Source organism: Arachis stenosperma, chromosome 5, assembly GCF_014773155.1.
Source record: "Arachis stenosperma cultivar V10309 chromosome 5, arast.V10309.gnm1.PFL2, whole genome shotgun sequence".
NCBI classification, from domain to species: Eukaryota; Viridiplantae; Streptophyta; class Magnoliopsida; order Fabales; family Fabaceae; genus Arachis; species Arachis stenosperma.
In genome coordinates, this window is record NC_080381.1 from 29,752,370 (window position 1) to 29,774,306 (window position 21,937).

General features: G+C 36.1%; 1 protein-coding gene across 1 annotated transcript; it reads left to right on the plus strand.

Moving 5' to 3' along the window:
* Nucleotides 1–5,377: 5,377 nt before the first annotated feature.
* On the plus strand, nucleotides 5,378–11,195 carry LOC130982672 (2-oxoglutarate-dependent dioxygenase 19-like). Its single transcript, XM_057906721.1, has 4 exons — nucleotides 5,378–5,607; nucleotides 7,699–7,922; nucleotides 9,239–9,569; nucleotides 10,688–11,195. The coding sequence occupies exons 1-4, from the start codon at nucleotides 5,446–5,448 to the stop codon at nucleotides 10,940–10,942; spliced, it is 972 nt and encodes a 323-aa protein (XP_057762704.1). The 5' UTR covers nucleotides 5,378–5,445; the 3' UTR covers nucleotides 10,943–11,195.
* Nucleotides 11,196–21,937: the final 10,742 nt, after the last annotated feature.

Below are 21,937 nucleotides of genomic sequence, written 5' to 3' on the forward strand. Positions count from 1 at the left end.
TCCCGTTACCTATCATGGGGATGGGGACAGATATTGGGGGCGGCATGGGGACCCGTTGCCATCCCTACCTTAGTGGATGCAGTGGCGGGATACAAGTTTTTAAGTTTCATGGACGTTTACTCAGGATACAACCAGATCCCAATGCACCAACTTGATGAGGAAAAAATAGCGTTCATAACGCAGAAGGGATATATTGTTACAAAGTAATATGGTTCGATCTGAAGAATGCGAGAGAAATCTACCAAATGTTATTGAATAAGGTCTTCAAGGACCACATAAGCAGGTCGGTAGAAGTCTACAGTGACGATATGCTAGTTAAAATGGCTAAGCCGAGCAGCTTGGTAGTTGACTTGCAAGTGATGTTTGACTCTCTTTAGAAACACACATGAGAATGAATCCCTTGAAATGTGCTTTCACCGTAGAAGCAGAAAAGTTTCTGGGATTCATGATAACCCAAAAAGGGGTAGAGGCAAACCCGGACAAATGTGAAGCCATGCTTCGCATGGCAAGCCCCGAATACGTGAAGGATGTGCAAAGACTAGCAGGAAGATTGACATCCCTATCTTATTCCCTCGGTGCATCGGTAGCTAAAGCATTACTTTTCTTCAACTTAATGAAAAAGGGAATGGCTTTTGGGTGGACTCTGTCTTGCGACGAGGCTTTTAACCATTTCAAGAAGATTTTTTCAGAGCCACCCATTCTCGGAAAATCGAAAGAGAGGAAACCTTTGTACCTATACGTAGCAGTGACGGATGAGGCCTTGGCAGCTGCTTTAATGCGAGAGGAAGGCAAGCAACAACAATCCATGTACTTCATAAGTAAGGTGCTCCAAGAGGCGAAGCTAAGATATACGAGGCTGGAAAAATGGCTTTTGCTTTGTTGGTCTCCTCTTGAAGGCTGAGGCAGTATTTCCAAGGGCACTCGATCTTAGTGAGAACCGACCAAGCGATCAAGCAGATCTTGCAGAAGCTTGACCTATCCGAGCCGATGATGGCCTGGGTAATAGACCTGTCTCAGTACATCATTCAATATGAACCCTGCCATGCCATTAAAGCCCAGGCAAAGGTCAATTTCTTGGTCGAAGTGGCTAGCAAAACTTTTAAGTCCCCAAGCACACGGTAGAAGTTTCATGTTGACAGAGCATCCAACCAAGCATTCCGTGGGGTAGAGATCATATTAGAAATCTCAGAGGGAGTGACTTATGAGCAATCCATCAAGTTCCAATTCTCGGTCTCTAATAATCAGGCAGAGTATAAAGCCATGATTAAAGGTTTGATACTAGCAAAAGAGGTTGGTGTAACAAAGCTCGAAGTCAACAGTGATTCCCAGATCATGACGGCCCAAGTAAAAGGGACGTACTAAGCTCGGGACCCACAACTGTAAAAGTACTTGGAAAAAATCAAACAATTATGCAATGGCTATGAGGAGGTGATCTTGAGAAAAATCAAATAATTATGTCAACGATCTTGCCATCTTGGATCATCTTAAAGGCACCAACAGCTGAGGTGTCGAATCCAGGGACAAATAGCGAGGCTTGGGCTTTGATCGCCTCCTCGGTAGCAGCTATTGCGTCGCGAGCATCTTTGATAATATCTTTGTTCTTTTTCTTCATATTTGTGGCCTCGAGGTGAGCTGTATCTGCTAATCTCATGGCCTCCACTAGCTCCTTTTCCAGTTCCTTCACCTTACTCTCAGCTGCCTCGACCCGACCTTGAGTGGCGCTGAGCTGTTTTGAAAGGGAAAGGTCCCGATCAACAAGGAGCGGGATCTCGTCGCCTACCTCCTTTATTTTCTTCTTGACTTTGCCCAGTTTGGCCTCTAAGGTCTCTCCTTTAGCTTTAAACTTTGCAGTTTCACGCTGAGCGGCTCTACCTTCCTCTCATTGGCAGCATCTCAAAGAAGGCTCTGGTACGTCCACCTCGCTTGGGTGGCCAGGTCCTCATCCAGGAAGAAATTCTCAGCGCTTGGAAACATCTAGAAATCAATAAAGAAGCCCGCGTTGAAGTTCTTTTCCAACAAGGAGAGCACCTGACCCGGGCTAGAGCTGGATTTTCTTTTCTTGGGGTTGGGGATCACGATTACCTCGGGTTCCTTAACCTGAGCACCCAAAGACTGAGCAATCCCCGCCGTTTGGCCATGGTCGACCTCACCACCAGCACTGAGCCTGGAAGGTGGCCTAGGTGGAGGCTGAGATTAAACGTCTGGCTCGTCGGCTTGAGGGACCTCGACTTGGGGAGTGGAAGGATCAAAGTTGTTATCATCCTTAGGGAAGAAGTGGGTCATCAAACGGCTAATCGAAGTATTCCCAGCAATCATTTCAACTACAAAAGAAAAAAAACCAAGTTACAAAATCAGCAATAAAGTAGCAATCTACAAATCGAAAAAATGGAGGAATAACAGTAGTAAGCATGAATTTAGCTAACACATTCCTGACTGGCTTTCCGGTCACCCATTAGAAGGTGGGGTTAATGTTGTTAGATACCAAAGATTGCCAATAAGACATCGGCAATTCAATGGTTCTGCCAACCTATAACATCATAAGTGACCTTAATCATATAATTAGAGCCATCATCAAAGCTCCAGTAGGTTGGGATACACATTTTTTCTTCAAGGGTGAGTCAGAAGGGGTGACAATCTCAAGCCAGTCTCACCTTAAAGAAAGTTTCCTTAAAGTCATGGAAAGAGTCTTCGAAGAGATTGAAAATTCTCTAATTTTGCACGGCTTAGAAAGAGAGGTATCCCTTCTTGTGTTTACCCTCCCGAGAAGGATTTGTAAGGAGGAAGAAATAGAGAAAAACCTCCACTGTGGCCTGGAGGTCCAAGTAGTTACAAAACATCTCGAAAATAGCGGATGGCGGCCCAATTATTTGGGTGGAGCTGCGAAGGAGCGACCTCGTATATGTTCAAAAGCGCCATGATAAAAGGGGAGAAGGGAAGCCAAACACCCAATGAAGTGAACATGGGTTTATACCCCCACATCTAGTCCAAGACATCAGGAGCCTCCAGGTTAAGCTGGCAAACGTGTTCCTAGGGGCTCCGTACTAAGACCTCGTAATTTGCCTCCTCAGCGCCATTGCTGCGCAATGCTTCTAAATCACGGAGCTCTTGTAACTCCTCCGCGGTCACTTTGGAGCACGTGCTTGTGACTTCGGTAGTACACCAGGCATAACGATTCATGGAGGATCGCTGCAGCACACCTACAGTGAAGGTATTGCTTAAACCGTGAGGCTGGGAGAAGGTCCTAAGCCAGAAACTAAGTTATCCTACACCTAAACTAATATCATTCTGTACTAAACCATTCTAATCTAAACCGCAAGAAAAGGAACTTACGGCACCCCCTTAGAAACTATCTAACAAAGCCAGTTTTCAAACTCAAAAGCCAAAAGCAATGGATAAATCATGATTGCAATGGAAAAAAATGAAGCAAAATAACGAAAACAAGATTACTTATCAGAAAAAATGAATGAAAAAAGTTGCGGGAGAACACGTGATGGTACTACCATGGCAGAGTGAATCCGGCAACAAAGAAGAAGGCAAGGAAGGAATGATAAAGTTAGTAAGCGAAATGAGGAAAGCTAAGGTGGTGGCAGTTATGAAGGAGAAAAGGGAATGGAGAAAATGAGATGGTAACCGTAACTGAGGAAGAAGAAGTGCGAAAGGCCTAGGGGCAAAATGGACTTTTCTATGCCTTTCAAATCACCCATAAAGAGCATTGAATGCTCTTGGCACGAAAACCGAAGCGACTTTTCCAAATAACAGTTGGGGGCAACTCACGTGCACGGAAAAAGCGCGAGAAGCGCGAGTCCTGCCGACGAGGTTGCAATCAAAAAAAGACAACTACACACAAAGACACGAGTCAGGTTAATGCACCAACCGCAATTCTTATTACTTGTCATACTGGGGGTACTGTTCCGGCTCAGCCTAATAAGAGTCAGAGGTTCATCCGACGGCCTCACAGCCCGATGGATTCCCGATCTACTTAAGTCAAGGTGTCCCTCGCATAACACAATTCCCTAGCAGAGGTTTGGACAGTTGGCGGAAGCTTCCAGACAAATAGGCCTAAACAGACAACCTAAAAACCAAGAATAAAAGAAAGAGTCCTACCCTTTTCCAGGTACATCATTTTTACCTTAATTAGTTGTCTCTTTGTACAGACAGTTACTTTGACATCGAAGTGTCCTTATAAATGACTCTATCTGCCGACCCACCAACAGTTCTTGGCTCCTCTCAACTCCCACATTTAGGTTTCGCTACTCACCTTCAACAATTCACACTCCACCAATCCCACGAACAACCAAATATAATTCAATAATTGACATTAATTAGCTTACATTTTCAAAATTATATTTTACGTCAATATAAAATAGCGTGATGAATAGCAAATTGCTTCTAAGTTTTATGAAAGTTAACAATCTAATTAAAATATATTAGTTGAATGTCCTAATTCAACGGTTCGAAAGTTAAAAATCTATAACAAGTTATTATTATTATTATTATTATTATTATTATTATTATTATTATTATTATTATTATTATTATTATTATTATTATTATTATTATATAGTACGAACGGATATTTTTAGTGAAAATTAATTGTATCGACGGAAGGTACACTCATTTTACCATTTATACTAAAAAGACTTCAAATTGATAGACATTTTTTCCGGGTAATTTCATTCGAGTAGTTTCGGCTACCAAACTTGGTTTTGTCTTTTCTTATTTTTTTATTGGTATTTGTTATGATATTTAAAAGAGGTTGTCTATTTATTAAAATAGGTTAAATAATTAATTTTAAATTTAAAATATAAAAATTAAAAAATTTTAAATATTTTAAAATTATTATAAAAAATAATTTAAATAAAAATTAGATATCAAACAAAAACACTATAAAATTAGCCTTTTTTTTTTATTTCATGGTTTTTCGTTAGGCACTACTCTTCTCGTACGAACTATTTTTAACTCGACGAAATGCAGCGTACATATGCATATGCATATATATAACATCACATGCACGTATTTTATTAAAGAGTTATATTACTTATATATTAAAATTAGCCATGAAAATTAACTATCAGTGTAAAATATATGCTAAAATATAAATATTTATTAAAAATAAATTAAACTACATATGTATTTATATACAGATATATTAGTGACTGATTTTAATAATTAATTTTAGTCTACAAATAACATTTTTTATTATGAAAATCCCAAAACGGTCCTAACAACCTGAATTTGAATTAAGCCACACCAAATAAATTTATTCCTTGAGAAGAAAAGAATATAAAATGCCAACTTGGCGTGTTGACCAGAAAATGAAGTAAAGCCACCATGCTTATAAATAGTTGGAAGTAGAATCACTCATTCATGCATCTCAAAATATAACTAATTAGTTCATAGTTATTGCTTTCTCTCATTTTCTTTTATCTCCATTAGGGCTAAAAAATGGCACCCTGTACTGAAACCCAGATATGGAACTCTTATTCAGCTTTTGATGATGAGATACCCACTGTTGATTACGCTCTCCTGTTTTCTCATGACCCTGCTCAACGATTCATGGCCCTCGAATTCCTTCGCCATGCCTGCGAAGAATTTGGCTTCTTTTATGTAAAATACTTTCTCTTGAACTCTTCTCTTGTATCTACAAGCATTACACCATTTCTCATGCATTCTCTTTTTATCTTTTCTAAATTTATTCTGATAACCGTTAGCGCGTGCGGGTATATATATATATATATATATTGACTTTAGTTTTGGTGAGTAAGGCTAAATAATGAGACATAGTAAGAAAATCAAATCTAACACTAAAATAATTCTCTCTTTTTCTTATAATTTTTTATAATTATTTTTATCAAAATAATTTAAAAAAAAATAACACCAAAATAATTTTTTAATTATATTTATAATTATTATTTTATTATTATTTTTATTTTTTAATTATTTTTTATCATTATTATTTTTAATAATTTTTTATAATTATTATTTTTATCAAAATGATTTTTTTATAATGATTTTTTTTGCAATTTCAAAAAACTAACACTAAAATGATTCTCTCTTGTCATTTCTTATGATTTTTATCAAAATAATTTTTTATAATTATTTTTATAAAATAAATTCAAAAAACTAACACTAACATGATCCTCTCTTTTATTATTTTTTATAATTATTTTAATCTAAATAATTTATTATGCTTTCTACTTGTCTAATTTTAACGAGGGTTGTGATTTCATAAATTTGTCTAAATATTTTTAATTTTATATTCAAAATGACAAATCATGGAGACAAAATTGTGAAATCACAACTTTCATTAAGATTGGACAAGTGAAAAGTATAAAAATTTATTTTGATAAAAATAATTATAAAAAATTATGAGGGAGAGAATTATTTTGGTGTTAGTTTTTTGAAATTATTTTATAAAAATAATTATAAAAAATTATTTTGATAAAAATAATCATAAGAAATTATAAGAGTGGGAAAATTTTATTTTAATGTTAGTTTTTTGAAATTATAAAAATATAAAAAAATAATTTTGGTAAAAATAATTAAAAAAATTTTGATTTTATTTTTAGAAATTATTAAAAATAATAATAAAAAATAAAAATAATTATAAAACATCATTTTAATAAAAATAATTATAAAAAATCATTTTAATAAAAATAATTACAAAAAAATATTTTAAAAAAATAATAATTATAAATATAATTAAAAAAATATTTTGGTGTTATTTTTTAAAAATTATTTTGATAAAAATAGTTATAAAAAATTATAAGAGAAAAAGAGAATCATTTTAGTGTTAGATTTGATTTTCTTGTTATGTGTCAATATTTTACTTGTAAATCAAATTCATGCCACCCTTAATCACCAAAACTAAGGCCACAAAAAAACTCTCATATATATATAATTGTTGACTTTTGCTAGAGAATCAACTAGGGATGAAGTCAACTCTAACCAATTAATTGAAAAATAGATCTATTACAACAAAAAAAAAAAACTTTTCACTATCCTAAGTTTTTGAATTTCAAAATCAAAAATAAAAAAGAATTAACTTAGTTGGTTTATATTGTAGTTGATTTTCTAAACTTTTTCATAATCGCTACAGAAAATTATATTTTAAAGTATAATATATTAGAAATATAATCATTCATATACTTATTTAAAATTTTTATAATCTAAAAATTTAGATTTTCATCCTTATTAGTACAAAAAATAGTATAAAATAAATAAAAAAATAAAAAAAATTGCGCAATTTTACGTAAATTCAAAAAAAAATCTATGTAAAAAAATATACCAAAAATATAATTACTAATATATCTTTACTCTTTCGTTTAAACTTAAAAAAAAAAAAGTAATTTCATATTTTATAAACTGTAGAATTAATTTTACACAACTAATTGGTGAGTTGAAATTAACGTGGGTGGACAATACTTTCTTTGTTATCAAATAATTGCCTATTTTTAAATTTTTTATTTTTTATTTTTTAACAAATTATTAATCGTTCATTTAAGAGTCTGAGTAACATCAATATTTTTCTATCGCCGTTATTTATTGTGCTTTTATTCTATTTCAAACAACTATATTATTGTAAATTACTTTTATAGATGTTTTACTATTTTAATATCTCAATCATTTTCCTTAATGTGGGAGGGAGTACTAATTAATGTAATTTCCTTTATATAAAAAATGACCATATGCATGCAGCTAGTAAATCATACAATCCCAGACGCGGTTTTCGACGGCATTTTGAAGGGAATATCTAATTACTTTGATCCAACAACTTTAAATGAAAGAAATATCTACAGAAAAAAGGGGCCATTAGATACAATCCGATGGGACCAAAACTCCTCTTCCGGTGAAAACAGGGAATATCTCAAGTTGTTTGCGCACCCCAAATTCCATGCTCCGGCCAAGGCATCAGGTTTTAGGTGTGTACATGAATCAAGTTAAACACATTTACTTACGATAAATATAGTTTCCATTTTGTTAAAACAGTTTTGATTTGTTTACACTACAATATTTTTTAATTAGCCTTTTAAACACTGTGACTATAGATATAAAAAACTGTAACCTTTGATTTATAGTAATTTTTTTAGTAAAATCGATCACAGTTTTCCCTGTGATTAATACCTCTGGCTATAACTCAATGGTAACGGAATTTTAAAAAAAAGTCATGATCATTTCTTTAAAAACTAAAAAACATGATTATAGATCAAATATCACGTTTTACAACCGTAATTTTAGTATTTTTATAGTCACTATTTTAACTATTCTTTTAACCCTTCTATAATCATGTTCTTATATAGAGATGTTCATGAATCGGATCTAATCCGCATATCTGCAGCATTTATCCGAATATATATGATTCAAAAATTGCGTATATAGATCCGATCTGCAATATTATCGGATCAGATCTGATCCGCACACTAATAATTATCATATATATTATATTATTTTATTTATTATTTTAAAAAAATATTTAATATTATTTTAAGAATAAATATATTTAAAAGAATAAAAAAATAATTTTATTGAGATATTTTTTAATAATTTTTTTTAAAAGAAAAAAGCTCAACACGTTGTGAAGCATAAAAAGACAACAAATAGAATAACCTAAAATAAATAAAGAAAAACAACCAACGCAAAGAACAATAATAAATATCCCCTTATCATCTTAGACATTGTTATAAACAACAAAAATGATCTACACTTAATCACTCCTTATAGTTCATAAAGGACAAATGGATAATATCGTCAATCCCTTTTTCTCTATTTTGAAAAACTCTTCTATTCCTTTTTTAACCAAATGTTCTAAATAATCGTACAAAAACATATTATTCATCTCTTGCGCTTCTCTTTACTAATTGATAAAATTGTTGTGGGTTAGTAATTTTTAGTATTTTATATTTTATAAACTGTAAATAAAAAAAAGTAATTTCATATTTTAAAAAAGTAAATGTGCGGATCAGATCGAATCAGATCCAAATTTAAAAACTGCGGATATTGGATCCAATCCAATCCGATGATTTTAGTACAGATTGGATCGAAATTTTGACCATATCCGATCTAATTTGATCCGCGTTTACCCCTATTCGTATATGGATATCATCATGTTATTTGTATAGGACTAAATAAATCACAAGGTAAAAGTATTAACAATAAAATTAATCTACTCTTTCATTTTTTGATAAGTAATATTATACTTCATGTATATTTAATTTAATTTTTCTATTTTGTTTATCAGCAAAATTATAGAAGAATACTCCAAAGAAATGAGAAAATTAGTGGATGGATTAGCAAAGGCTATTTCTAAAACCTTAGGGTTTGAAGAACACTACATAGAAAAGGCATTCAACTTGAAGTCAGGGTTTGATGTGATGGCCATGAATCTTTATCCACCAAATTCAACATCAAAGGGGCCTGTTGGTCTTCCTGAACACACTGACCCTGGATTTATGATCACACTCATCCAAGATGTAAATGGTGGTCTCCAAATCCTGTCACATAAAGGAAAATGGATTAACTCTTATATTCCACATCATGGTATCCTCATTCAGCTTGGTGATCATCTTGAGGTACGCTTTTAATCAATTCCATTTAATTTCTATCTAGATTATATGAGTGAGATCGATCTATCGAGTGTATAAATTTACACTGTCAAATAACCTTTTATACAGATCCAAATTAGTTTTTAAAAAATTCTAGATTGGATATTTTGGTTCGTAACAAATTTTTATTTTTTTAAAAGAAATAAAAAATTAATTCTATTAATCATATTATTGATCTCTTCGTGGTTTTGATTGAGGAGTAATTTGTCTTAGAGTAATATGTTTTAGAATCTAATTATTTTATATATAATAAAATTTGTTTAGAATTTATTTGCTCAACACCCATATTAAAATTTCGATTAAAAAACGACTAAGGAATCAATTTATTGTTCGATGAAAATAATGTTTAAAATTTTTTTAAAAATAAAAATTTATTAAAAACCAAAATGTCCAACCTAAAATTTTTTAATTTAAAGATCAATTTGGACATTTACTAATTTATATATTGATAATTTCATCGATTGAATTGTTGAATCATGCATATTATAAGATCTTGATAATTATGTTCATCAAATTTTAAAAAATTTTAAAATAGATATATTATCCAATTTTAAATACATAATATATGTCATCAGTATAAAGTGGTGCCATTATAAAATATCAAATTGATTTCAAATTTTATGAAATTTTGGTTAATTATCAACGTTAGTTTTCTTGAACTTCTTTATATTTTTCAAAAATTTTAAATGTGACTCAGTATTTTCTTCACAGTTAACAACGTCAATAATTAAGCAGAAGTGATGAGATATACAATAAATATTGTATTGAATAAACTCTTATAATATACACGTTGTGAAAAATTTTAAAAATTTTTAGTATCTTTTATTATTATTTAATCAACATAAATACTAAATTATTAACAAATAAATTTTACTAATTTATGTGTATAAAATTTTTATAAATATGAATATAAATTATTGTTCGTTAAATACTAACAAAAAATAATAATATTTACCAATCATATAATATTATTTAAATTTTATTATATATAAAACATCATTCAAATTTCACTCTCTAGTTATTTCAACAATGGTTTTCTACCTTATATTTAACTTTTTTTTTTTCTTTTCAACCATAAATTGTAGATATTGACGAATGGGAAGTACAAGAGTCATATCCATCGAGTGATTGTTGACAACAACAAGGTTAAGAGGATCTCCGTGGTGAGCCTTCATGGACCATCCTTGGACAAAGTCATTAGCCCAGGGAAAGAGTTTGTTGATGATGAACACCCAAAGGAATACCATGGGACCACCTACAAGGCTTCATTGGAAGCCAATGGATGTCATCTCATAGATGTGCAATCATCACTTCAAGATCTGAGAATACTGAAACCCTAGACTATGTTATTTGCCATATTTGCCAGCGGTACTACTTTTGGTGGCAGCGGTTCTGCTGGTGGCGTACGGACATCACCACCTTTTGCGCCGCCTATTCAGGGCCACGGGACCGATGACAACAACGATAATGACGACTACCTGGATCTATAGTTATTAGTTTTCGTTTTATTGTTTGATTCTATTTATTTGATGTATTTAAATTTTAATTTATTTGAACATCGTATTATTTATTTTAAATAAATATTTTTCTTTATTTACGAATGGACCACTAATTTTGTAAAAAAATAAATTTAAAATTAAAATTAACCATTTATTTTAAATTTAAAAAAATTGACATTACCGTCGGAGTAGTCCGACAATAATAGTGTGTGAAAAAACATTCTTTGGCACCAACAATACCGTCAGAAGAATCTGATAGTAACTAATTGATTTTCTGAGTTGATAATCCATCGTAAAATCTAATGGTAAGTAACGTCAGATGAAAAAATTTCGACAGTAAACATTTACCGATGAGGTTTATGCCATCTGGTTATTTCTGACGATAATTAAATTACCATCAGATTTTATTCATTTTTTTAACGATGAATTCAATAATACTCAGTATTTTTCTTGTAGTGAATGTTAAACAAGGATAACATGTACACTTAAAGATTTTCAAGAAAGAATAATCTGGTTTATGATTATTAAAAAATTCATAGGGTGATAAATTGTGAGTATTAGGAGAGGGAAATTTGTTTATCAAATAAGTGGTTGAGAGGAATGCTTTATCCCAGTAAAGGAGAGGAAGTGAGACACTGGCCAACATGGCTAAACCCATTTCAGCTACATGTCTATGCTTTCTTTCAGCCTTTCCATTTTGTTGATGGTATAGTTGCAAGAAAAATGGTGAATAATGCCATTAATGATAACCAAGAATCCAATGAATTTAGATGACAAATATTTATCTCATGATATGTTTGGAGAGCTTTTTTTAAACCTGTATGAGTTTCAATTGTAGCTTCAAATTGTACATGCAACAATGAATGAAATGTAATAACCAAAGTCACGGTAAGATGTAATACGTGTAGGGTCTCAAATGTCTAAGTATATCAAAGTTATAGTCATCATGTTTGAAAGGTAAATTATGTATTTTAGCCTCACAACAGAATTGACAAAGAGATTTATTTAATACATTTTCTAAAAAAAAATACATTGATTCATCACTGCATACACAACTTTAGATGCAAAGTGACCTAATCTCCTATGTCATAGAGAGTTAAAATCTGAAATAGCATTACAAAGAAGAGGTACAGTAATATGTGTAGAATCAATAGGCATCTGATGAGCGGATATTTTATACGCTTTTTGGGGGTAATTTCATGTAGATTTTAGCATGTTTTAATTAGTTTTTAGTTAAATATTATTAGTTTTTAGGCAAAAATCATATTTCTGGACTTTACTATGAGTGTGTGTATTTTTCTGTGATTTCAGGTATTTTCTGGCTGAAATTGAAGGAGCTGAGCAAAAATCTGACTTAGGCTGAAAAAGGACTGCTGATGCTGTTGGATCCTGACCTCCCTGCACTCGAAATGGATTTTCTGGAGCTACAGGAGTCCAATTGGGGCGCTCTCAACGGCGTTGGAAAGTAGACATCCAGGGCTTTCCAGCAATATATAATAGTTCTTACTTTGCGTCTTGAACGCCGAGTTCATGCTGCTGTCTGGAGTTAAACGCCAGAAAAACGTCATGATCCGGAGTTGAACGCCCAAAACACGTCATAACTTGGAGTTTAACTCCAAGAAAAGCCTCTACTCGTGGATAGCTTTAGTCTCAGCCCCAGCACACACCAAGTGGGCCCCTGAAGTGGATTTCTGCACCAATTACCTTAGTTTATTCATATTCTGTAAACCTAGGTTACTAGTTTACTATTTAAACAACTTTTAGAGACTTATCTTGTACCTCATGACATTTTCAGATCTGAATTACATACTTTTTGACGGCATGAGTCTCTAAACTCCATTGTTGGGGGTGAGGAGCTCTGCAGCATCTCGATGAATTAATACAATTCCGTTATTTTCCATTCAAACACGCTTGTTCTTATCTAAGATGTTCATTCGCGCTTAATTATGGAGAAGGTGATGATCCGTGACACTCATCACCTTCCCCAACCATGAACGTGTGCCTGACAATCACCTCCGTTCTACATCAGATTGAATGAGTATCTCTTGGATTCATTCGCAGAATCTTCGTGGTATAAGCCGGATTGATGGCGGCATTCATGAGAATCCGGAAGGTCTAAACCTTGTCTGTGGCATTCCGAGTAGGATTCTGGGATTGAATGACTGTGACGAGCTTCAAACTCCTGAAGGCTGGGCGTTGGTGACAGACGCAAAAGAATCAATGGATTCTATTCCAACCCGATTGAGAACCGACAGATGATTAGCCGTGCTGTGACAGAGCATAGGAACGTTTTCACTGAGAGGATGGGAGGTAGCCATTGACAACGGTGACACCCTACATAGAGCTTGCCATGGAAGGGACTTTTCGTGTGTTGAAGGATTTTAAGGAAGAGTTGAAGTTCGAAGGACAAAGCATCTCCAAAACTCCAACATATTTCTCATTACTGCACAACAAGTAACGCTGTTATTCTCTTTTATTTTTCTAATCAAATCTAGTAATTTCACTTATAATCCTATTGGCCTCCTGACTAAGATTAATAAAATAAATATAGCTTGCTTCAAAATGTTTTTGGATTTTTAATAATCAAAATGCAACAAGAATCAATAACAATGCATGCAAGACACCAAACTTAGCAGTTTGTATACTACTGACACTATATGAGACACATAAACACTCAAGCCAAAAGAATTCAAAGATCAGAGTAAGAAATCATCAAGAATTACTTGAAGATCCTTAAGACACATGAATGAATGCATGCAATTGACACCAAACTTAAGATGAGACACTAGACTTTAAGCAAGAAACATCAATTATTTTTTTGGTTTTTATGATTTTGTGATTTTTTTGTGTTTTTCGAAAATTAGGTGGAAAAAGGTATCAAAATTCTTAATGAGAATTCCAGGAATCAGTGCAATGTTAGTCTAAGACTCCGGTCCAGGAATTAGACATGGCTTCACAGCCAGCCAAGCTTTCAAAGAAAGCTTCGGTCCAAAACACTAGACATGACCAAAGGTCAGCCAAGCCTTAGCAGATCACTGCTCCAAAAGCAAAATTGATGAAAATCAACAAGCTTTTGTGGTGATGAGTTGAAACCTCGGTCCAATCAGATTAGACATGGCTTCTCAGCCAGCCAGATTTCAACAAATCATCATGAAACTCTAGAATTCATCTTCAAGAATTTCGAAAAAAAAAATAAATACCTAATCTAAGCAACAAGATGAACCGTCAGTTGTCCAAACTAGAACAATCCCCGGCAACGGCGCCAAAAACTTGGTAGCGCGAAATTGTGATCACTACAACTTCACACAACTAACCAGCAAGTGCACTGGGTCGTCCAAGTAATACCTTACGTGAGTAAGGGTCGATCCCACGGAGATTGTTAGTATTGAAGCAAGCTATGGTCATCTTGTAAATCTTAGTCAGGCAGACTCAAATGTATGATGGTGATGAACGAAAATAACATAAAAGATAAAGATAGAGATACTTATGTAATTCATTGGTAGGAACTTCAGATAAGCGCATGAAGATGCCTTCCCTTCCGTCTCTCTGCTTTCCTACTGCCTTCATCCAATCCTTCTTACTCCTTTCCATGGCAAGCTCGTGTAGGGTTTCACCGTTGTCAATGGCTACCTCCCATCCTCGCAGTGAAAGCTAATGCTCACGCACTCTGTCACAGTACGGCCAATCACCGGTTGGTTCCCGCTCCTACTGGAATAGAACCCATTGATTCTTTTGCGTTGTCACTACACCCAGCAGGTTACAAGTTTGAAGCACGTCACAGTCATTCAGTCATTGAATCCTACTCAGAACACCACAGACAAGGTTAGACCTTCCGGATTCTCTTGAATGCTGCCATCAGTTCTCGCCTATACCACGAAGACTCTGATCTCACGGAATGGCTGGCTCGTTTGTCAGGCGAGCACTCGGTTGTCAGGCGATCAACCATGCATCGTGTATCAGAAATCCAAGAGATATTCACTAAGCCTCAGATGCGTGTAGAACAAGAGTGGTTGTCAGTCACTTTGTTCATGAGTGAGAATGGTGATGGGCGTCAATCATCACCTTCATCATGTTGAAGAACAAGTGATATCTTGGACAAAGAACAAGCGGAATTGAATAGAAGAACAATAGTAATTGCATTAATACTCGAGGTACAGCAGAGCTCCACACCTTAATCTATGGTGTGTAGAAACTCCACCGTTGAAAATACATAAGAACAAGGTCTAGGCATGGCCGAATGGCCAGCCTCCCAAATGATCTAAGATAGCATAAAACGAAGATAGCTACCAAAGTCTCCTCATACAATAGTAAAAGGTCCTACTTATAGATAACTAGTAGCCTAAGGTGTACAGAAATGAGTAAATGACATAAAAATCCACTTCCGGGCTCACTTGGTGTGTGCTTGGGCTGAGCAATGAAGGAATTTCGTGTAGAGACCTTTTCTGGAGTTAAACGCCAGCTTTCATGCCAGTTTGGGCGTTTAACTCCAAATTTTATGCCAGTTCCGGCGTTTAACGCTGGAATTTCTGTAGGTGACTTTGAGCGCCGATTTGGGCCATCAAATCTTGGGCAAAGTATGAACTATTATATATTTCTGGAAAGCCCAGGATGTCTACTTTCCAACGCCGTTGAGAGCGCGCCAATTGGGCTTCTGTAGCTCCAGAAAATCCACTTCGAGTGCAGGGAGGTCAGAATCCAACAGCATCTGCAGTCCTTTTTGGTCTCTGAATCAGATTTTTGCTCAGGTCCCTCAATTTCAGCCAGAAAATACCTGAAATCACAGAAAAACACACAAACTCATAGTAAAGTCCAGAAAAGTGAATTTTAACTAAAAACTAATAAAAATATACTAAAAACTAACTAGATCATACCAAAAACATACTAAAAACAATGCCAAAAAGTGTACAAATTATCCGCTCATCACCCACCACTGGCATTCAAATGCCAGTGGGGAATCAGTCACATACAAGTGCTGATAACAACCCTTCTAAAAAGGCATCCCAACCCACTTCTGTAGGTAATAAACCTTCAGCAACTAAAGTTGAGGAATACAAAGCCAAAATGCCTTATCCTCAAAAACTCCGCCAAGCGGAACAGGATAAGCAATTTGCCCACTTTGCAGACTATCTCAGGACTCTTGAAATAAAGATTCCGTTTGCAGAAGCACTTGAGCAAATACCCTCTTATGCTAAGTTCATGAAAGAGATCTTAAGTCATAAGAAGGATTGGAGGGAAACTGAAAAAGTTTACCTCACTGAAGAATGCAGTGCAGTCATTCTGAAAAGCTTACCTGAGAAGCTTAAAGATCCTGGGAGCTTTATGATACCATGCACATTAGAGGGCAGTTGCACCAAGCAAGCTTTATGTGATCTTGGGGCAAGTATCAACCTAATACCTGCATCTACTATCAAAAAGCTTGGTTTAACTGAAGAAATCAAACCAACCAGGATATATCTTCAACTTGCTGATGGCTCCATTAAATACCCATCAGGCGTGATTGAGGACATGATTGTCAAGGTTGGGCCATTTGCCTTTCCTACTGACTTTGTGGTGCTGGAAATGGAGGAGCACAAGAGTGCAACTCTCATTCTAGGAAGACCTTTCCTAGCAACTGGCCGAACCCTCATTGACGTCCAAAAAGGGGAAGTAACCTTGAGAGTCAATGAGGAGGAGTTCAAGTTGAATGTTGTCAAAGCCATGCAACATCCAGACACCCCAAATGACTGCATGAGTGTTGATATTATTGACTCTCTGGTAAGAGAGGTCAATATGGCTGAGAGTCTCGAATCAGAGCTAGAGGACATCTTTAAAGACGTTCAGCCTGATCTGGAGGAGTCAGAGAAAATAGTAGAACCTCTGAAAATCCCTCAGGAAGAGGAGAAACCTCCTAAACCCGAGCTCAAACCATTACCACCTTCCCTAAAATATGCATTCTTGGGAGAAGGTGATACCTTTCCTGTAATCATAAGCTCTACCTTAGAGCCACAGGAAGAGGAAGCACTAATTCAAGTGCTAAGGACACACAAGACAGCTCTTGGGTGGTCCATCAGTGATCTTAAGGGCATTAGCCCAGCTAGATGCATGCACAAGATCTTGCTGGAAGGTGACGCCAAGCCAGTGGTTCAACCACAAAGGCGGCTGAACCCAGCTATGAAGGAAGTAGTGCATAAAGAGGTCTACTAGAGGCTGGGATTATTTATCCTATTTCTGACAGCCCCTGGGTGAGCCCTGTCCAAGTCGTCCCTAAGAAAGGTGGCATGACCGTGGTTCATAATGAAAAAAATGAACTGGTTCCTACAAGAACAGTTACTGGGTGGCGTATGTGTATTGATTACAGAAGGCTCAATACAGCGACCAGAAAGGATCATTTTCCTTTACCATTCATAGACCAGATGCTAGAAAGACTAGCAGGTCATGAGTACTACTGCTTTCTGGATGGATATTCAGGTTATAATCAAATTGCAGTAGATCCTCAGGATCAGGAGAAAACGGCATTCACATGCCCATCTGGAGTATTTGCATACAGAAGGATGCCATTTGGCCTTTGCAATGCACCTGCAACCTTTCAGAGGTGCATGCTCTCAATTTTCTCTGATATAGTGGAAAAATTTCTGGAAGTCTTCATGGATGACTCTTCAGTGTTTGGAGACTCATTCAGCTCCTACCTTAACCATTTAGCACTTATTCTAAAGAGATGCCAAGAGACTAACCTGGTTTTAAACTGGGAAAAGTGTCACTTTATGGTGACTGAAGGAATTGTCCTTGGGCACAAAATCTCGAACAAGGGAATAGAGGTGGATCAAGCTAAAGTTGAAGTAATTGAAAAATTACCACCACCCACCAATGTTAAGGCAATCAGAAGCTTTCTGGGGCATGCAGGATTCTATAGGAGGTTCATAAAGGATTTTTCAAAAATCGCCAAACCTCTAAGCAACCTGCTAGCTGCTGACACGCCATTTATCTTTGATAAAGAGTGTCTGCAGGCATTTGAAACCCTGAAAGCTAAATTGGTCTCAGCACCAATCATCTCTGCACCAAACTGGGCATTGCCATTTGAATTAATGTGTGATGCCAGTGACCATGCCATTGGTGCAGTGTTGGGACAAAGGCATGACAAGCTTCTACACGTCATTTACTATGCCAGCCGTGTTTTAAATGACGCTCAGAAGAATTACACAACCACAGAAAAAGAGCTACTTGCAGTGGTTTACGCCATTGACAAATTCAGATCCTATTTAGTAGGATCAAAAGTGATTGTGTACACTGATCATGCTGCTCTTAAATATCTACTCACAAAGCAGGATTCAAAACCCAGACTTATAAGATGGGTATTGCTTCTGCAAGAGTTTGATATAGAAATAAGAGACAGAAAAGGGACAGAGAATCAGGTAGCAGACCACCTGTCCCGAATAGAACCAGTAGAAGGGGCATCCCTCCCTCTCATTGAGATCTCTGAAACCTTTCCGGATGAGCAACTCTTTGCCATCCAGGAAGTGCCATGGTTTGCAGACATTGCAAACTACAAGGCAGTGAGATTTATACCCAAAGAGTACAGTAGACAGCAAATAAAGAAGCTGATCACGGATGCAAAGTATTATCTTTGGGATGAGCCATATCTCTTTAAGAGATGCGCGGACGGAGTAATCCGTAGATGTGTGCCTAAGGAAGAAGCACAGAAGATCCTATGGCACTGCCATGGATCACAGTATGTTGGATATTTTGGAAGTGAGCGAACAGCCACAAGAGTCCTCCAAAGTGGCTTCTACTGGCCTACTCTCTATAAAGACTCCCGAGTGTATGTACTTAATTGTGACAGTTGCCAAAGATTTGGCAATCTACCTCACAGTTACGCCATGCCTCAGCAAGGGATCTTGGAGATTGAGTTGTTTGATGTATGGGGCATTGACTTCATGGGACCCTTCCCACCATCATACTCAAACACTTATATTCTGGTGGCAGTGGATTATGTATCCAAATGGGTAGAGGCTATTGCAACACCCACCAATGACACTAAAACAGTGTTAAAATTCCTCCAGAAATACATCTTCAGCAGATTTGGTATCCCTAGAGTGTTAATTAGCGATGGGGGCACTCATTTCTGCAATAAACAGCTTTATGCTGCTCTGGTTCGTTATGGAGTTAGCCACAGGGTAGCTACTCCATATCATCCACAAACTAATGGGCAAGCTGAAGTCTCAAATAGAGAACTCAAAAGAATCCTGGAACGGACTGTAATTAACCGTAGAAGGGATTGGGCAAGAAGCTTGGATGATGCTCTGTGGGCATACAGAACAGCATTCAAGACCCCTATAGGGACCTCTCCATACCAGCTTGTGTATGGAAAGGCATGTCACTTGCCAGTGGAACTGGAACACAAGGCCTATTGGGCAACCAGATTCCTAAACCTTGATGCCAAGTTAGCCGGAGAAAAACGATTGCTCCAGTTAAACGAGCTAGAGGAATTTAGACTCAACGCTTTCGAAAATGCAAAGATTTACAAAGAGAAAGCGAAAAGATGGCATGATAAGAAATTGTCATCCAGAGTCTTTGAGCCGGGGCAGAAAGTTTTGCTATTTAATTCTAGGCTCAAATTATTCCCCGGGAAATTAAAATCCCGGTGGAGAGGTCCATATGTCATTACAAACGTATCACCATATGGATACATAGAGCTTCAGAATAATGACTCTAACAAAAAGTTCATTGTTAATGGACAAAGAGTCAAACATTATCTTGAAGGAAATTGTGAGCAAGAATGCTCAAAGATGAGACTTGATTAAAACTCAGTAATAGTCCAGCTAATGACATTAAAGAAGCGCTTGCTGGGAGGCAACCCACCCAATCACAAAATTTAATTTTATTCGTATTGATTAATTAATTGAATTTTTTCAGGTATATGTCAAGGTATCTTCAAGGTAAAATAGCAATTGGTTGGATTCACAGAGTTATAAGGGAAATTGGAAGCTCACTGACGTGAAAAAGCCAGTAAGAAACATTTTGGGCGTTGAACGCCCAAAAGAAGCACCCACTGGGCGTTCAACGCCAGTAAGGGTAGCTTTCTGGGCATTAAACGCCAGAAAGGAGCATCTTCTGGGCGTTAAACGCCAGAAAGAAGCACCTTCTGGGCGTTTAACGCCAGATTGACAGCATCCTGGGCGTTTAGAAAAACGCCCAGTAACAAAGGACTTCCTGGCGTTCAACGCCAGAAAGATGCATCAGCTGGGCGTTGAACGCCCAGGAGAAGCAACATTTGGGCGTTAAACGCCCAAACCATGCAGCAGTTGGGCGTTTAACGCCAGGATGGTGGGGAGGAGGTAAAATTCGTTTTTCCTTACAAATTTTCTAATTTTTTATGTTTCAATTCATGATTTCTTGCATAAACATATTTCAAATTATCATCCCTCAAATCAAATTAGTGTTCTAAAAATCCTAATTTCTAAAATCCCTTTTTCAAAAATATCAAATGTATCTTAATCCATAAAAGACAAATTATTTTTCAATCCAATCAAACTCTTTTAAAATTTGTTTTCAAAACTCAATTATCTCTTTAAAAATCTTTTTCAAAATTAAAAATTCAAATCTATCTTTTTAAATATTATTCATATCTTTCTCTTTTTAAACTATATCTTTTTCTTATCATATCTATCTTTTATAAATCATATCTTCTATCTTATCCTCTTCTTATTTTCGAAATTTCCCACCCCCTCCCCATATATTGAGTTCGGCGCCCCACTCTTCATCACCTTGCCACCCTTGCTCTCTTCCTACCCCTCTTCTTTCTTCTCTTTTGCTTGAGGACAAGCAAAGCTCTAAGTTTGGTGTGGTTATCCGTGATCACAAAAACATACTCATTAAATTCATGGCCCCTAAAGGAAAGCAACCCACCCCAAGGGGCAAGAAAGAGAGTGCTCCAAAGCCCCTTTGGAATCAAGGGAAGTTCTTAACTAAAGAACATTCAGATCATTACTACAAAATAATGAGTCACAGATCAGTGATCCCGGAAGTCAAATTTGATCTGAAAGAAGATGAATATCAAGAGATTCAAGAGCAAATTCGAATCAGGAATTGGGAAATTCTGACCAATCCTGAAACGAAAGTGGGAAGAAACATGGTTCAGGAGTTCTATGCTAATTTATGGCAGACAGACAGGCAGAGAATAATTGGAGCTGCTCTCTATGACCATCGGACCTTAGTCAGAGGAAAGATTGTTCATACTCATCCTGACAAGATCAGGGAAATATTTAAGATTCCTCAACTAAAAGATGACCCAGACTCCTTTAACAGGAGAATGATGAGGGTAAACAAAGGTCTAGACAAGATTCTAGAGGACATATGCATCCCTGAAGCCAGGTGGACTACCAGCACCACTGGCACCCCAATTCAACTCAAAAGAGAAGATCTAAAACCAGTAGCCAGAGGCTGGCTGGATTTCATTGGGCGTTCCATATTGCCCACCAGCAACCGTTCTGAAGTAACCATCAAAAGAGCTGTCATGATTCACTGCATCATGTTGGGAAAAGAGGTAGAAGTCCATCAATTGATCTCATGTGAGCTATATAAAATAGCAAACAGGAATTCCAAGGACGCTAAATTGGCCTATCCAAGCTTAATTTCTATGCTCTGCAAAGATGCCGGAGTGAAGATGGGAATAACAGAGTATATTCCAGTTGAGAGGCCAATCACTGGAATATCAATGGTCAGACAACAGCAACAAGATGATTCTGCCAAGAGGAGAGCACAGGAAGCCCTCCCAGAACTACCTCAATTCGAATACTGGGAACATCTTGAGGCTTCTATTTCCAGATTGCAAGAAGCTATGGACCAAATAAAGGAAGAACA